Source organism: Triturus cristatus, chromosome 4_2, assembly GCF_964204655.1.
Source record: "Triturus cristatus chromosome 4_2, aTriCri1.1, whole genome shotgun sequence".
NCBI lineage: Eukaryota > Metazoa > Chordata > Amphibia > Caudata > Salamandridae > Triturus > Triturus cristatus.
Window position 1 is genome coordinate 272151897 of NC_140586.1, and position 16507 is coordinate 272168403.

At 41.8% G+C, this 16507-nt stretch overlaps 1 protein-coding gene across 1 annotated transcript in view; it reads left to right on the forward strand.

Annotated features, from left to right (window-relative positions):
- Positions 1 to 16507, forward strand: part of SLC44A3 (solute carrier family 44 member 3) — a 459235-nt gene that overhangs the window by 190558 nt on the left and 252170 nt on the right. Inside the window, exon 6 of the mRNA XM_085601492.1 lies at positions 1955 to 2124. Within this exon, the coding sequence (XP_085457618.1) occupies positions 1955 to 2124 (170 nt within the window). The remainder of the gene's footprint in view (positions 1 to 1954; positions 2125 to 16507) is intronic.

The following is a 16507-nucleotide window of genomic DNA, read 5'->3' on the forward strand; positions in this document are numbered from 1 at the left end:
CTTCAGTAGTAGCCGGTGTGTGCCAAAGCATGGTTAAAGCCTGTTTTTCTCTTGCTAAAGGGATGGGCATCAGGTGTGTTGCTTGGCATTCACAACTGCTTTTATGCCAGATGGAATGCGATCAAACTTCCTGTTCTTTTATAGGACATACTGAACTAGTACATGTTCGTGTACAACTAGGTAGGTCTGTTTGCAAATGATTGATAGAGTGCAGGGTTTATTGTTCGACTTTATCAGGTGCACCTGTACACACCCACCCTTATATCAATGTAATCAAATATTGTACGACAAAGGACACCAACTGTTCACTAGGACTACCATACAACGAACCTGCTACACAATTGTTCGTTTCCATTTAATTTGTTTCTGACGTATAGGTGTAATATGAAAAAGCAGATGATTATCACCCTGTCAATAGAATATTCAGCCAACCACCCACTTAATGGAAAAGCTTTTGTTAATGTGTAGTTACATTTACTAAGTTTGAACCAAGGGGATGGGCTAAGATATATGCCTGCCAACCCTAGAAAACCATTGCAAGACCTTTCAGTCCAACCTGGGGGGCACAATTGGTCCCTGGCTGAGCTCTGGACCTTTTCATAGGGCCACAAGGACAGCCCATTTCCACATAGGCCTCTAGCTCACCATGCTTGGGAAGGAGGCTGCAAAGCTACACCCCTTTGCCTCAGCTACGCAAGGAGTAACCTGGGACAGCCACAGACCTCAACGCCGAGGTCACACCTAGGGAACCTCATTGTAAAAGGTGCTAGCCTCTTGCCACTCAACAAGAGAGAGGAGTGATGTACCTGGTTCCATCGGTATGCAAGATAAAGGGACCCCCTCTAGGCGAAAGTTTTGAGGTCAGGGAGAAGAGGGGAAAACAACAACACTCTATGAAAAACACTCCCTCGTGACCTATATTTCTTTTATCTGATAGAAAATGAATTCAACATGGGCTGAAATACAACTGAGTAACAACAAAGTCCAAAAACATCCATATATTTATAAATATTCACATAATTAATTTTCTTTGTTTTATCAAAAATATTTTTATCCTTTCTTTTGCATATTTTTACATACAAAATCAATATAGTAAACATCTACACACAGTGTTGCATAATGATGACATGACATCTTCATTTGTAAACATCTTTACATCATAAGCCCCCGGGAAAAAACCCAAAAAAGAAACATTCATACCTCACATACATTCCTCCTCAAATGCACTCATACCACATTCATAAATACTTATATCTGGTAAGTGGGAGACAGAAAGTTGTTTTAATCTCCACGACCAATTTAACGCAACTGCATATAGCAGGAACTGAACAGCATTGGGCGACGCGCGTTTCGGTGGCTCGAAGAATGAATAACACCACCTTCCTCAGGACCTTAGCCAGATATCAGACCAATATCGATACACCCAGGGGATACTGCCAATACTATTCCACAGGAAATTGTGTTTTGTGCTTTTGCGACTATTTTTCTAGGTACTTTTGTCGCAGTCTAAATTCCTCATATGCGCTGTGCATTGAGTGTGGCATCTATGAAAGTCTTTTGTGGGCGAGCAATGAGTCCTTATAGAGTCAGTTCATAAAGAGCTAAGGGTCATACTGGACTGCGCCAATCCATTACTGCAACATCTCAGATCAATTGTCTGTTAAATTCTGTTGGTCTAAATCCAACAATGCATAGTATTGCAGCACAAAGTCCCAGCGGACTCGATAAGGGGACGGCCGAACAGCGTACCAAACAGAGTTGGCTCGTTCGGTTTCTTCTCTTCCTAGGGAATCCACAGGACAGTTGGCCATAAAGTGAAGCCCATTTTTTTTAATGCCAGTCAAAAATGTTTGAGAAAAATTAACAGTAGTCTTGCGACTGGTGTAAAATTAAATGTTAATTATATTTGTGTGTAAAATAAATGTTGTTCTTTTTTTTTCTTTCTTTTTTCTAGTAAATCCTTCCCATTATTTAATCGATGTGTTCCTCAAAACCCTGATTGCTACTCCCGCTTTGCTTCCATCCTTATAAATGTGGTCAACGAAGTCGATGTCTTCCATCGTATTCTAAGTGGAATAATGGCTGGCAGGGACAATGTGATTGGGCTGAGTGTCCTTGCAGTAGGTAATGCTATGTCTTTTATCTGTTTACAATTTAAAACTGGTGATTATTTTTAATAGAATATTTCATTTCTGTTGTTCTCAAAGTCTACAAATGTTCTTAAACATGTATTAAAGCTGTATGTTGGTCTTCTGCTTCTTGTCCTGTAAAAAGATTGAGGAGCATGTAGCGGGCAGTACGCAGCTGCCCTCGTGTCCTTTTCACAACTTTGAACAGGGTATTGTGGTAGCTATATACTGGCCCTGCCCTCCTTCACACTCATATATATGTGGGTGAAGGGAAAATGGCGCAGCTAATGACTGCCCAGTGCGCTGTTTGCAATCCCGAACAGCTCCTCCGGAAAGCAGTAAGCTGGACCAGGATGAAGAAGAAAAAAAACAAATTCATTAATTTTCCTTGGGGAAAGTCAGCGGAGGAGGCGATAGCAGCATCACGCCCAGCCCTTGGTTGATGCTGGAAAGGTGCATGGAATTTTTTGTTATGACATCCCATGTAGACTTTCAGAAAATGGATAATTAACTGCTCTATGACGCTTCTGTCCTCCACAAAGCATTATTAGTTTAAGAAACAAGAGACGGAGAAGTTATTCTCTAATCTTTACCATTTTCATAATATTGGTGTAAAGTAATACTTTACACAGTGTTCCATTTTTTTTTCTTGTTATCTCTCCCGGTATTTGCAAACACCGAGAGAGATTTTTAAAAAAACATCTAATTTCCTTGCATTTAAACTATCAGTGCTCAATGGGGAGTGGGAGCGCTATAAATCAGTTGATTCATTTAGTTTTTTTTCTTTATAAATGTTTATGGGGAAAGTGAGAAAGTGCTCTTTTTAGCATGCTTACCCACATATTTTTTGATTGACTCTGTGCACTGGGACACTGCTAATCAGGTCCCAATACATGTGTTCTGACCGCTAAAATGTGGTAAATTTGGCTAGCTCATAATTGGCATATTTAGATGGACATAGTATATGATAAAGGAATATAGCCATGGAAGGGATTGCTACATGCCACCTGTGAGCTGCAGCACTTATGGTACCATCCACTAGTGAGACAGAGAAAACATGGCACCAGGCTTGCCAGTGTAGCCTGATTGCTGCAGTTTAAACCAGCAGTTCAACTTGTCCGAAAACACCTTTTGATAGGAAAGAAAATGGCCTTTTCTATATTAATAAGTCAACCCTATTTAGGCCTTGGAGTCCACAAAGTAGGGGGCATGGTGTTTAAAAGTCACATATGTAGGAATGTAATGTTATCATGTCCTACAGTGTAAAGGCCCAAAAAGCTATTTTCACTGTGGAAGGCTCTGGCTGTCCTATGAGAAACTAGAGTACAGAATAAAATATAAAATCTGCTATCTCAAGTTAGGGACCAGCTAGATAATTGATTTGACCACTATTTGTAATATTTATTGAAAATTCGGTATAATCCTAAAGACAGATTTTTTTATATATATTTAGGAAAGCGACTTTTAGAAAGTTACTTTTTCCCTACCTGAAGCTCCTGAAAGCTAATGTGCATTAAAAACCCCGACTCGAAACACTCTTGCACTAGCGCTTTAGCCCACAACATCGTGTGTGTCTTGCTACTTGTGTTTTTAAATTAAACCGTTTTTATGCTTGATACTTTGCTGCTGCTATTGTTGTTGCTTTAAACTGCATCACACTCTGACTCCCCGGTCCACCGCTGCGTTAGGCTGATTGTTGTGGAGGGAGTACAGAGCGCGTTCACTTCCTGGTGGTGCCATCACGGGGCGGCCATCTTAGGGGGTCAGCGTTCCAGTCCTTCCTGAGCCCAATCTATTTTATCCACTTCTGCACCGCGCAGCGGTATGTGCAGCGGTAGCGGCGTAGCAGCGCCGAAGAGGCGCCTAAGAGAAGCCAGTCTGCGCCAGTCCGCGTCCAGACGCTCCAGCGTCCAGCGCCTGTTCTCAGTCTCAACCGCTGTCATGGTAGGCAACCGTGTCACATTCAGTGCTTCATTGTTGCATGCACTCAGACCCACCCCTAAAGCTTCTTGTTTACATTCGGTCCTGCCTGTAAACTGGAAGGTCCACTGTAAAAACTGTGATTGGAGTGCATCACATGTATAAATTGAGGATGTTTCTCCTCAATTGTCGATCTTTGCCCAAACACCATACTGAATCGGCCATGTTGATAGAGGAGCTTAAACCTGAGGCCCTCTTCCTAACAGAGACTTGGCTTCAGTTAGACATCGATCCTACAATTGTATGGGCTATCCCCCAAGGTTATACTCTTAAACGATTGGACCGTAAGACAGGCAGAGGTGGAGGATTGGCCATTATTTATAAGGACAATTTTAGATGTCGTGTCACTCCATCCTCCACGCCAGCCAGTGAGATCCTACATTTTACCCTTGAATTCTCCCCCCTATTACCTTCTCCGGCACGTTAGTTTATCGGCCACCTGGCTCCCTTAGTAACTTCGTCACTAATTTGACGGACTCAGTCGCCAATTAAGTACTTTCTTCAGCAAATTTTACCTTGCTAGCCGACCTGAATTTGCACTTGGATGACCCACTTGACTCAGTGGCCAACAGTCTTCGATCTAATCTTCAGGCCATTGATCTGTCCCAGAAAGGCTTTCAACCAACGCATATTAGGGGCCACCTTCTAGATCACATCTACAGTAATCTAGAGAGCTTAACCGTCGAAACACTTATACCACTATCCTGGACTGACCATTTTCTGGTACCCTTTTCATGGTCTACTTGCAGCCCTCCCATTTCACAAACTCACAATAAGCATTGGGGTAGAAAATGGGCCTCACTCCCTCTTGCTAAATGGAAACTGGCTCTCATCGAACAGCCACCTCCGGAGGTGACCAACACCGACACAGCCACCGTCAATTTTGACGATTGGATTTCTAACACCCTCGATCTAGTCCTTCCAAAGGAATCTTTGCATCTAATAAATAGATCCAAGGTTGCTCCCTGGTACTCACCGGCCCTCAGGACCACGAAACAACTCTGTCGTAAACTAGAGAGAGCCTGGAGACAAGAATACTCACAATCAAAAAAAGTGGAGTATCGAGCTGCTATAAAACGCTATAAAAATGAAATTAAATCTGCCCAATCTCAATTTTATCAAAAATCCATTTAGCTGCTAATTCCCCTAAGGAAATCTTTAAGATAGCCAAATCTCTAATCTCCCCCCCCCCGCCTCCGGAGCGCCAGTCACCGGACGGCGCAAAAACACGTTGCAATAACATAGCTACCTTCTTCTATCAGAAGATCCTAACCATATACTCCTCATTTTCCACAGGCAGTAGTGACACGGAGCCCACCACCACATCGAATCCAGATATGGTGATCCCTTGTTCATTGGATAAATTCCCTCTTCTAGATTCCACCTTACTGGATGGGATAATGCCCAAAGTCACCTCGGGCTCCCCTAACGACCCAGCACCTCCTCAGACTCTCTTCAAAGTCATTGACGTCATCCGTCCTGTCATCTTGGATGTCCTTAATGCTTCTATTGCTTCTAACTCTGTTCCAACTCCATGGAAGTGTGCGATGGTTAGGGCCCTTCTGAAAAAGCCCACTCTAGATCAGAACAATTTGGCCAACTTCCGCCCTATCTCCTTACTTCCCTGGATGAGCAAACTACTTGAGAGGCACATTAATAACATCTTAGTAGACTATATAGATTCTAACAACCTACTATGTGCCTCGCAGACGGGTTTCCGCCCTCAACATGGAACTGAAACTGCTCTCATAGCAGTAACAGAAGAGACCAGAGCTGTGCTGGACCAGGGAGGAAAAGCAGCCATTATATTACTCAACCTCAGTGCCGCGTTCGACACTGTCAACCATGCCATTCTACTACATCGTTTGAAGGGCATGGGCGTGTCGGGCGCGGCCCTGGAATGGCTGACCTCCTTCCTGGATGAGCGTTTTTTCCAGGTGTTTGAGGGTGAGATGGTCTCTCCTAAGCAACCACTTAGCTGTGGGGTTCCACAGGGCTCGTCCCTAAGCCCCACGCTTTTTAACATCTATATGCAACCTCTAGCAAATATAGTCCAGCCCTTCGGTGTGTGTGTATTGTCACCTACGCGGACGACACCCAATTGGTGGTCTCTTTGGACCACACTGAGGGGTCGTCCAACACCCTGGGCCCGTGTCTAGAGGCTGTTGCTAAGTGGATGCATTCCTCCTGTCTGAAACTTAATGGGGAGAAGACGGAGATCATGTTATTAGGCAACTCCCCACCGACCACTTTGGCCTCCATTTGGCCTACATGTCTGGGCACTTTTCCCCTCCCTAAACCTCAGATAAAGAGCCTTGGAATTTGGCTTGATAGGGCGCTTGACTTCTCGGTCCAAGCTACTAAAACTGCCTCAACATGTGTTGGGCTAATGAAAATGCTTCGCAAAGTTCTCTCCCTGCTTCCATTCCAGGCAAGGAGAGTCATGATTCAAGCCTTGATTCTCTCCCGCCTGGATTACGGGAATGCCTTATACTTAGGCACCCCTGCAGTGGTGTTCAATAGGCTCCAAGTCACCCAAAATTGTGCCGCCCGATTATTGTATAACATTCGTCGTTGGCAGTCAGTCAAAAAAGTATTAAAGGAGCTACATTGGCTCCCAATGGCTGCCAGAGCACAGTTCAAGGCTATGTGCATTGTGCACAAATCCTTCCACCGAACAGGCCCTGCCATCTTGCTCCCCTTTGTGGTGCCCTACGTTCCTCCCAGAGCTCTTCGCTCCGGTTCATTGCATCTAGCAACCACAACAAAGGTTACTAAAGCTCGATGGGGCGGCCGCTCTTTTTCCCATACTGCTGCCAGACTCTGGAACTCCCTTCCCTTGGACATAAGACAGATCAACAATCGGCTGGCATTTAGGAAAGCCCTAAAAACACACTTGTTTGCAAAAACGTGTTAATGCACCATGGAGCTCGTCATAAGAATCTGTTGAAGCGCGACGAGACCTCCGGGTAGTTACGCGCTATACAAGTATAATTTTCAATTCAATTCAATTAGCTCTCCAGCAGCTGCACACCCTGGGCAGGCCATAATGAGGTGTGAAAACTACTCCCAGGACAGGGACAATGTCCTGTGTGTGTGGAGGTGTTCATCTTCCCCTGGCAGGTAGACTATTTAAGGTGGACCCAGGAATTCAATTAACTTGCAAAGGGGCCTGCCCGTTCACAAGTAAATGTAAGGTGAGACCTGGGGAAGAATAACTTTTGTGTCCCCATACAGGCTGCCACCAAACTCTGTTGGAGGGTAGCTACACCCAGAACCAGTTTTGAGTGACCACAGCGAATGGGACTGGTCTTTCCCTGGTTACACTTCTGATTGTGCATACAGGCTCAGCACAAATCAGGAAGGGTTTCTCCATCTTGAGTTGAAGGAGTAAGATGCACTGTGGGATTGTTTGCAGTAGGGCAAACAGGAACTGCCAACAAAGTGGGTAGGGTTGCCCTTAGTTACTTATACCTGTTGGTTAAGGAGGAGCCAGTAGTCTCCCCAACCACTTGCTTGTGTCAACCATAAATAAGGCACTCTTCTCACAACACTTTCTGAACCTGTGGAAGACCAGACACAATACTGCACTTGCTGTTTGAGACCTATGATGGGACCTGAAGGGTTAGACCTGGTCCCAGTTATACCAGGGACAAAGAAGTGAACTCCTTGGGTCAGTTGGCTGGCCTGCTGTGTGGCTATAGGAACACAACATGCTGCAAGAGGCCTTTTCCCTGAAGTGCCCAGCTCCCATGTAGCAACTTGACCTGGACTGGACCCAGCTGGTGGCCTATGCTGGAGAGAGTCTTGATCCCCGAGTGCTGTTCCTTGAAATTTTGACTGTGTCCTACTGGACATCTCCTAACAACTTTGAAAAGTTGGGACTTAGAAAATCTTTGAACTTTCAGACCTCTGTAGGACCAGGTCCAAACCCCCCTTCCTCCAAAAGCGCAACTTTGCTAGGCTGCAGAAACAGGTTTCTCCCGCTAGGAAGCCTTCCTGCAGCAGCAAATCCATTTAAGTAGGCCCTTGGGTAACACTGAATCCAGCCTCATGAAACTCATCATCAGATAGAGCCTGCAACCTTGCCATGGTGGAGGATTCTTGTCTCGAAGAAGAGTCTAAGTCTAAGACAGAGCTCTAAAAGGAATGAGCAGTCCATCAACACACCCTACAGGGCACAGCCATCATCTGAGAGAGAGGTCACAGTGGAGAGGCCAGTCTCTCTCCACACACCCTACCATGCATACCCACCATCTGAGAGAGAAGTCTGGAAGAGAGGGCTGTCCCTATTCACTCACTACTATGCACACCTGTCTTCTCAGAGAGAGGTTTGAGAGGAAAGGGCGGTCTCTCCACACTCACTACTACCCACCGGTCTTCTGAGAAAGAGGACTCAAAGGAGAGTTTACTCCATCCACACACCCTACTATGTACACCCATCATCTGAGAGAGTGATCTGTAAAGAGAGGCCAGTCCCTCCCCACTGACTACTACGCACACCCATTATCTGAGAGAGAGGCCTGAAAGGAGAGGCCAGTCCCACAACATACTCTACTATGTACACCTGTTATGCAATAGAGGGGTTTCAGTGGAAAGGTCAGTCCCTGTACATGTCCTACTATGCATAGGTGTTTATTGAGACAGCATAATACACACACTTGTCATCTAAGAGAGAGGTCTGAAAGGAGAGGCCAGTCCTTCCCCCAACCCCACTTCGTACACCAATCATCTGAGAGAGAGGTCTAACAGGAGCGCCCAGTCCCTCTCTATGCACTACTATGCATTCCTGTCATCTCAGAGAGAGGTGTGAAAGGAGAGGCCTGTTATTTTTCAGGCACTACTACACACGCCCTTCACCTGAGACAGAGCTCTGAAAGGAATGACCAGTCCATCAACACAGCCTACTGCGCACACCCTTCATCTGAGAGACAGGTCCTAGTGGAGAGGCCAGTGTCTCTCCACACACCTTGCCATGCACACCCGCCATCTGAGAGAGCGGTTTGGAAGGAAAGGACTGTCCCTCTCCACTTATTACTATGCACAACTGTCATCTCAGAGAGAGGTCCAAGAGGAAAGGTCAGTCCATCCACACTCACTACTACACACACCCATCATCTGAGAAAGAGGTATCAAAGGAGAGTTTAATCCATCCACACACCCCACTATGTACACCCATCATCAGAGGGAGTGATATGAAAGGAGAGGCCAGGCTCTCCCCACTGACTACTACACACAACCGTCATCTGAAAGAGAGGCCTCAAAAGAGAGTTTACTCCATCCACACACCCTTCTATGTACACCTGAACAGTTGACCAGTTCAGCAACACGAGCTAACTCTGCACGAACTATGCTTTGTGAGCTATTGTTTTTAAACTGTAATTTATAGATATGCTAATTTGCAGAGACTATTTTGCCACCTAGCCTGCCATGAAACACAAGGAAACTGTAGATTCTTTGGCATGCTAAGATGGCTAAAAGACAGGAAAAGAAGTGCTACCTATATCAAAATCCAGTAAGCAAATGAAGTAAAAAGAGGGTAGACAGTGCTTGCTGATGTGCGTCAGAGAAAAATGTTTTATATTACTAAAGTTCTTTGTTTTATAATTGTTGATGCAGTTTGTTAATATAGTTGTTTTCGTTTTGTATTGTATTGTTTTGTTGTAAGAAAGTTTAAAGTTACTTTTGATTTCTTTAACACTTATTAAAAATTTCAATTTTATTATAGTATTGCAATATCAACTTAAACTGGTAGTTCTTAAAATAAATGATACTCAATGTTATACTCTACAATGGACATTCATCAATATGAAGAGGCATGTGCAGAGAGCAGTCTCTACCCACAGCCTACTTTGCTCATGTGTTACTCTGGGGAGATATCTCAACTGACAGGGCTGCATGTTTCCATATCATAGTTTGTATAGTTGTCTTCAAGACCGACTTTTCAGTGTAGAGGTAAATTCATCCCCACACCTCACTTGTACATATTTAATTTTGGGGAGAGCTGTGACCAGAGAGGGAAGCCCCTTTCACACCCTAATTTGCACATCCTTCATCCAAGAGACAGGTCACCAGAGAGCGGCCAGTGTCTCCACACATTCTACTATGCAGACTTGTCATCCAAGAGAGATGTGTCAGCGAAAGGGGCAGTTAATTCCCTCAGCCTATTATATATACCTGTCAGCTTGGAAAAGAGGTATGAGCAGAGAGGGATGTTTTATGCAAAGCGTACGACAGACACCTCTCAGCCTGGAGTGATGGGTTAGCAGACAGGCCACTCCCTTCCCAGATAAGTCTGTATATCCCTGTTGCTCTAGGAGAGGTGTCAGCAGACAGGCCACTCCTTGCCCACACTGTACTGCACAACTATGTCGTCCTGGAAATAGGTGTTACTGGAGAGGACAGTTATTCCCTACACACTACTGGGAATGCCTGTCATCCTGGGAAGAGGTGTCATTATGCAGGCAAATCCATTCCCACACCCTAAAATACATGGATATTGCCCTGGGGAAAGGTCTTAGTGGAGAGGCCAGTACCTCTAATAATTGTTATGCAATAGAGAAGTCTCACATGTGAGTTGAGTACCTTCCACACCCTACAAAGCATACTGCTTAGCCTGGGGAAAGGTTTGAATGGAGAGGCAGTGTCTGATTACACCCTACTATACACACTAGTTACCTTCATGCAAGGTCTTACTGTAGAGGCCAGTCTCTCCCCATAGTCCACCATACACTGTTGCTTGGCTGTGGGGAGGTGGCAGTGAGATCATAGTGTCTCCTTACACCCTACTGTGCATTGTTGTTATGCTGTGAAAATATCTCATTTTAGAGTATTTCTCCCCACACCCTACTAATGAGGACTATAAGGCATAAGTGCTGTTATAAAGGAAAGTGTAAATTCGTCCTCTAAAATAAAGTTTATGATCTCACAAGACTCTCACTGGATTGTAAAAGGCAGTGATTAAACTGTTTCTAATAATAATAAATGGACTTAACGTAAATAAATGAGTATCAATGTGTGCTGTGTAGCAATGTTCATCTCATTCAGATTAAACATATGGAGTTTTTGATGAAATCAAGTGATTTATTTTTCCCCACAATTATATAATGGATTGCATTTCAGTAAACTAAACACACTGTTACTATTCTGGTGTGTATACATTATGCATAGTACATCAACATATATTAAGTGCAAATGTAAAGTCCATTATAAAAAGTACGATCTCATGATATCAAACCAGGAAGCACTACCTCCTTGGACTGCATGCGAGGGATTGCCTCCTTGACTTTTGCAGGAGTCATGTTTTTAAACATTCTTAATATTGTTTTGGCATTTTAATTTTTTTTTTAAAGTGTACTACAAAAACATACAACTTGAAGTGTTAAACACCAACGGCATCTCCTTGAAAACAAAAAGGAGAAAAACTTACAAAAACTGTTAAAAGCCAACATTGCCCATGCAAGCCTTTTTGGATGCATTGACTTTAGGTGTATCCATATCCCTGTGGTACTCAAGCTATATTGTTTATTTCTGCTCCCCTGGCTGAACTCTTTGTTCCAAAGCTTACAGGTAATGTACTTCTCAGAAACGTTCTTGCTACTGGCCTCATTTCAAAGAATTGCCACACCAAGGATTCCTTGCGAGGCTGAGATGGCTGAGCTGGTGCAACTGCCCCTGGCTGCTCATCATAATCTGATGAAGACATCTGTGTGAAGAAAGGCAAACATGAAAGGAGAGCAAGCCAAATATGTCCACTCTCACCAAAATCTAATAGTGACCTAAAGCAGAAAGGATTAAATCTTCTTCTAAATAAAGACGTCCATATGAATCCATCACAGTCCTTCCTTAGGGTGTAGTTCCTCTCCTGGACATCTCGCGAGATGGAACAATTGATAGTCCGTTTTTCGAGGCTAATCAACATGTCTAATGGTTTCATTTGTTGAGTTTTACAAGAAACCATTGTTACTAACTTAAGGGCAGATGCACAATGTTGCGGGTTGATCGCAACAGCCGTACAGAAAGTACAGCCCAATCAGAGTCCATGCAGGTGATTGTGTGTTCAACTATTGTGAGCGTCTCGCAAGATCATAAAAATATCATTGCTTTATATATTCAATGGAACAAATCCTAATCGACTTAACTCATTTAACTAATATAGTCAACGTCTGTAGTCTGCTACTTTGTTCATAATTACAGGAAAACACTGTTCTTAACTTTCTCACAAATGTATGATCTTGCAAGAGCAGACGAGGAAGTCCATCCCCCTCGGAGTCCACACTGGGGTTTGTGTGTTGGACTGCCGCAAGCGTCTCACGAGAGTCACCGCTTTAAAAAAAATAATAATAATAATGAAAGAAAATGAATGTTACAACCATATTTTAATGACTCTCTTTTTACAGATTAAAATTAAATAATAATTGGACACATGAAAAAGAAATGTAAACAATAGATTAAAACAAAATATAGAAATCTATGAGTAATTACACACTTAATTGATTTATATAATGAAACTTAATACTAAACAATATTTAAAAAAAGATTACTCTGTCTGAGTTATAGTTACAACTTTAATATAAAAACACATACAACGGCTATGAAAAGTATGCTATTACAGTACTCATGAACTTACTGGGAAAATGTCTCAAAATGAGAATCAGAAGAACTGTGGAGTTAGACAATCTCAACACAAATATTGTGGTATTACTGTGTTTTATACTCAAATCATTTGTTTTAAACATTTTGGAAAGTGTGCTCCCTTTCCTAAATTACAATACAAAAGAAATTCCCTTTCAAAATAATTTACACACACAGTAATTCTACCATACATACACTTAAAAAATAATAATTTACTTTAAAAAAAAACTAGACATTTACTGAGGAAAACAAAGGGTAAAGTAGTCTTATAGTTAGGTGTGATAAAAAGATCTGTTATTGTTGTTAATGAAAACTTTAAAAATTCACAGAAAAAAGGTTAAAGTAATGTTAGTTAGGTAAATTTCTCATTAACAACGTTAACGTTTTAGACTAAAAAAACACAAATTCACAAGTTATAGTTGGCAGTGCTAAGTATGACTTGCATCTCCGCCATGCACAGCTTATGACCTCAATCATGACATGTTTTATGATAATATTTATGATATCACTGATATCTCAAATGACATAATTGATTACATAATTCAAACTTCACTTTCACACTTATTGTTCTGTAAATTAGTATGACATTAGAGGCCAGACCGTGAGTAAAAAATAGCTTAGGAGAAAATCGCCCATTACTATTGCCAACACACAATCAACTCCCTTAGATGTTGAAAACAAGCATTATATGCAAGATTAAGCCTATAGCATACACTTAACCGGTAGCATAGATCAAATTGACAATCGACCACAGATATACGGACAAAAACTCATTTACTGCAGTGTTTAATATCTATACAATTGCTGACAGCCAAAATATTGAATACCAGTTAAAACAAATGCCGTACTATGGCAGCTTTTATCTGTATCGAACCCTTGACACTCACCAACCTACATTGAGAAATGAAGTTGATATGAACCATTAAGTAGATACTGTAAATAGTTTTTCTCTATGCAGAGAGTGTACTATGTATCACATTATTTGCAGACAGTGAATCTCTCATGAGAAATGCATCACAGATTATTTTTAAAATCTAAGAATACTGTACACTATATGCACAGTTGTAAAAAAAACCACTAATTTTAAAAATAACCACAATCTGATGGTGCTCATGAACATACTACCTGCACCATTCAGACTGTGGAGAAACCTTTAGAAATAGCCCATCTTCTGAAGCAAAACAAGCACATGTACATAGGTTAGTACTTGGTGCACACAGTCTCTTATGTTAACTAGAAATGTTATGCTGAGATGATTCTCTCTGATAACTCAAGACAGCTTACAAATCTACTCAATCAGCTTACAATGTCGAATCTTTCTCCTGTAGGAAACTTTTACTGTAGAACCAAAAAAGTTGTCTGAAGCATGATAAACACAAGTCAGTTGGCACTGCATACAGAGTTACTCTTGAGTAAAAATATATATAGCAAGTTCAATACCTCTACACAGCTATGGAGCATTAGGAGCACATGCATTTTATAAACTCTTACACGTATTAGCAGAATCTATGCTGTAAAAACTTGGGTGGTATTATGACAACTACCCTCCACTATGTAAACTATAAAACAAACCAGTACACTTTTTGGATGATGTCATCAGTGATGTCATGAAAGATGTCATAGAACATGTCATGAGTGATGTGTGTGAGATCATAAGCAGTGCATGCACAGTTCTCATCAATAATTTCATTTCAAATGTTGCAGTGATATTATCAATGATGTCATAGAAGATGTGATAAGTGATGTAATATGTGGTGTATCTAGGGGTGCATGGTGAGGGCGCAAGTTATAATTACCTTCGGGCCTGATTCATAGTTACTTGAGCTAACCATAATTATAAGTAAGACTCCCTGTTTTCCGCTTTTACGCATTTTTACAGTTATATACAGACAACTTCATTTTTACACAAAATAAATATGGATAAATGCACACAAAATGGCCCAAAAATAGATATGGATAAATACAGACAGAAATGGCAAAAAAATAAATACCATAAAACCGGGAGCCCTAATTATAAATGTTGAATTTTTGAGGATTTTAGAGTTTAAAATATTACATTGTTACTGAATATTTCACCTAACTATTACGTTACCTTAACCTTTGTGTTTTTTCAGTGACCAGATATATATATATATGCACGCTCCTTCTTCCACTCGAAGAACGGGGCACTCGCAGGTGGGTGCGATTTTTGCGGCTGTGGACTCCGCAATAATATGTCGCTCCACTCCTCTTAATCCAAAAAGAAGATATCGCACTCCCGGGGACGTTGTCAAGAAAGTTTATTCAGATGACCAGCAACAGACGCGTATCGGCAAAAATGCCTTTCTTGATGTCAATGACACATCGGAAACGCCATGTTTTTCTACTTTGTTATTTTCATGAACACAAGGAAAGGACTAGCGCATTCAATCTAACAAAGGCGCCATTTTGTAGTGAGTATATATACTCATATTATCTACATACTTCAATTCATTTATGGATTATTTCACAAGTAGATTTCTACTGGTGATTGAGTATTAGGAGCCCTGCTGAAATAGTTTTAACGGATGTTGGAACTGTATAATGTTTCTTGGTACAAAAAAAAAAAAGGTTTTTTTAAACCAATATGAGATTTGGATTATGAAAAATGATAATAGAGCATGCCTTGCGATGTGAATAATGATAAAGTAGAATGTGTAAAAAATGTTTTTTTTAGAAATGTATTTAAGGAGAGGACATCAGCCGATCCACGGCAAAATACATTTTGTGTACCATGACATAATGTATATTTGAAAACCGATACACGGCTGATGATTACTAAATAATGTGCAAATATGAGTTCATGTAACTGTATACATATTTGAGCGTGGTACTTGTGAAATAATTCATAAATGAATTGAAGTATGTAGATAATATGAGTATATATATGCAGTTTGGCTAAAAAATCGCTTGTGTAAATTGGCAGGGAGTGAACCAATTCCTGTAGGAAATAGTCTATATATTGGCTTGCATTTTCTAGCAGACAGTTCTGTGCCGAAATAATCGGACAGCCCGGTGCATTTTTTGCATCCTTGTGTATTTTTGGGATGAAATACATGTTGGGAATGGTGGGGTTTTCCTTTCGTATGAATTTGAACTCCTCTAATGTCAGGATTCCAGTGCTCTTCCACGCTAAGAGCTTCCCATAAAAGTCATCTTGTATTGATTTCAGTGCCCATATGTTGCTGATTTTATAGCATGATTTGTCATTTAACTGCATTAATGCCTCTGAGGAAATATGAATTTTGTGATCAGTTATGTCCCCTATCGTAGACCCCAACGGCTCCATGTGCATGCTATAAGTACATGTATGTTCCCTCCAGTTCCAGTCTTGAAGACGCAAATACATGTGCGTCCACCGTCAACATGTCCTCTTTCAGATCCGCCATGAATGGGTCAGATATTTCATTCCTAAGTATGAAAGGCCACCGACTTTATATGGTTCACTTTCCACATTTTACAGATTCAGGCGAGTAGGCCCTGAATTCTGTCATCAAGCCTTTTCCTGTCTTCTGCCTCTGAAAAGCTCCAGTCTGAGCCTGCATCTGTATCCATGAACTTTGTCCTACTCCCTGCGCGGCTAACGGTGCCTGATCCAGCATATTGCCTGCCAAAAACTGTATTTCACCTTCAAGATTATCTACTCCGCTCCTCATCCGATGCATTCCTGTCTAGTAGTTTAGGTAAACATTCCTCCAGCTACCGTGCAAAGGGCCAGGCCTCGCTGTCCACATGCCAGTAATTCA